Source organism: Penaeus monodon, chromosome 34 (genome assembly GCF_015228065.2).
Source record: "Penaeus monodon isolate SGIC_2016 chromosome 34, NSTDA_Pmon_1, whole genome shotgun sequence".
NCBI lineage: Eukaryota > Metazoa > Arthropoda > Malacostraca > Decapoda > Penaeidae > Penaeus > Penaeus monodon.
Genome location: NC_051419.1, coordinates 9,342,693 through 9,344,830, shown reverse-complemented (window position 1 = coordinate 9,344,830; position 2,138 = coordinate 9,342,693). Strand labels below are relative to the sequence as shown.

Below are 2,138 nucleotides of genomic sequence, written 5' to 3'. Positions count from 1 at the left end.
TACATCCCCTACCTCAGTTGACAGAGAAACCACAAAGTGCAGTGCAATCACGAGCAGCAGCGCCACACGGAACATCATAAGGTTGTTCTCAGGATCGTATTTAATCCTCATGAGTTGCATCAGCCAAGACCAAGGGCAGAGGAGCATCATCAGGGTAATGACCGTCAATGAGACCAGAGACACCGTGAGCCAGACTGCAGGGATATCAGCATAGGTTGGATTTAAAATTTTGAAAGTTTAGTTCTTTACTTAAAACTGTAACCAGAATTATTGGAGGCTGTAATATTTAATTAATGAAAAAGTGGCACAAGGTGTTAAACATGGAGGCTGAAATTTGAAACTAATAAAATTCAGTTTTCATTTGTAGTGTAATTGTAACATGAAAATATATTTGAATAGTTGACTGATGAGAAAAGGTAATACTAGGAATATTTGTGAATCTAATTATTTATCTATAAAAGAGAGGCTTAAGACTGACCCACTGAGAAAAGGTTTGTGAAAATTACTCAGCGATGAGAAAAATTACTTGCATCGTTTAAAGGACTGCATTTTTCACTTGTCTCAAAAAAGAAGAAAAATTGCAAACAGTTGCTTACAAGAAAAAAGAAGAGAAAACCTGGCAAGTTTAATTTTCTCAGTGATAGTAATAAAGGTAATTGGAAAATACAAGATGACAAATAAATATCCATCAAAGATAAAAAGTTACATGAGAGACTAATGGAAAAACATGCATCCATAAATTAATAAATTCATTAAAAAACAAAATACATAAAATAGAAGATACTCACAGTTGGTATAAATGGGTTGCCTAAAAGGGTGGCCAGGCGAGTAAGTAATACAAAGGGTCAGGTACTGGAAGGCCGACACATAAAAAATGGTTCCCGTCTCCCAGCTCACAGTGTTGTCCTCTTCATCTCCTGGCGTTGGCTTGTTTGGCTCAAACCTTGGAGGAAAAATTGTCATTTCTAATTAATTTTCCCTTTTTTGCTGAAAAACAGTATTAAAACAATTCTTTTCCCTGGTTGTCCTCTTAACCCAGTGAACACAGATGTACCTATTCTTGCCATGGCAAACTACACTCAAATGCTGTGTAGTAAGTCACCAAGTTATATGCAGCCAGCCAGCTCTATGATTTAAGCACTAAACAGCTGCTTTACAACTTTACAATAATAAATTAATAACGTCATAAGAAAAAAAAAGAGCAATGATACTAGTCCAACTTACCAGGGTTGCTGCAGAAGGTAAAGATATGCAATGACCTGTGTAAGGATAACCAGTGCTATCTGCGACAAAACTGAGAACATGTTCACAGCTCCAAGCAGATTTCCAAGGGGTTTGTGTGCCACTAGCTCACTGATGGATATATAAAAAATGAGCAAAGCATGAAACAGGCAATAAATTTATACATCCAAATTTATCATCATAATCTCAAATAATTTTGCTATTCAGTTCAATCACCTAATCGTATTCAATCCTTTTCTCAAAAGACAAAGTCTCAGTTGATGACTTACTGCCGGGCTCCTGTATATCCCATAAACACAGCAATAACAGTTACAATGAAGAGATCTATGTAGAGAAACTGAGGATCAGTCAGATTGCTGTATGCCTATAGAAATAAAAGTTGGGGTGAGTAACATTATTGGGAAATAATTATCAATAAGTATATTCCTTTCTAAGTCTTCAATCTTTTCTAATTCACTTATAAGCATTTCTAACGTCATCAAAATCTGACTTCCTGCAATATCCACATAATAATCATCAGCCATCATTAGTTATAAGAAAATGTATATACATGTGAACAGTATCAGAAACTGTACTTCCTCAAGTCACTTACAGTATACAGAATAAGAACCGAAACAAACTGGATGATGCTATAGAGTGCCATGTATTTGAAGACAGAGAAATTAGTCGTAAGGGCACATCTCCCTTCACATATTACTTGAGGCACACACTGGATGTTGTCTGTGTGGGAGGTAAAGGGAGCAGCCACACTTGCTTCAGCTTCTGAGAGTGAGATTCCTACGTGTGCTGTTTTTAGAGCCTGTAAGTGATGCAATACAAAATGCCTTATTTTGTTGAAATAAAAAAATCTAAATTTTAACAAGTATTTTTTTTCTGTTATACATCAAATTTCAGTA

General features: G+C 35.7%; 1 protein-coding gene across 1 annotated transcript in view; it reads right to left on the bottom strand.

Moving 5' to 3' along the window:
* The window catches only part of LOC119594574 (probable cation-transporting ATPase 13A3), a gene marked incomplete in the record, with an annotated part of 33,510 nt that overhangs the window by 541 nt on the left and 30,831 nt on the right, over positions 1-2,138 (bottom strand). Inside the window, 5 exon segments of the mRNA XM_037943610.1 lie at positions 13-194; positions 789-943; positions 1,225-1,353; positions 1,512-1,606; positions 1,835-2,041. Of these exon segments, the coding sequence (XP_037799538.1) occupies positions 13-194; positions 789-943; positions 1,225-1,353; positions 1,512-1,606; positions 1,835-2,041 (768 nt within the window).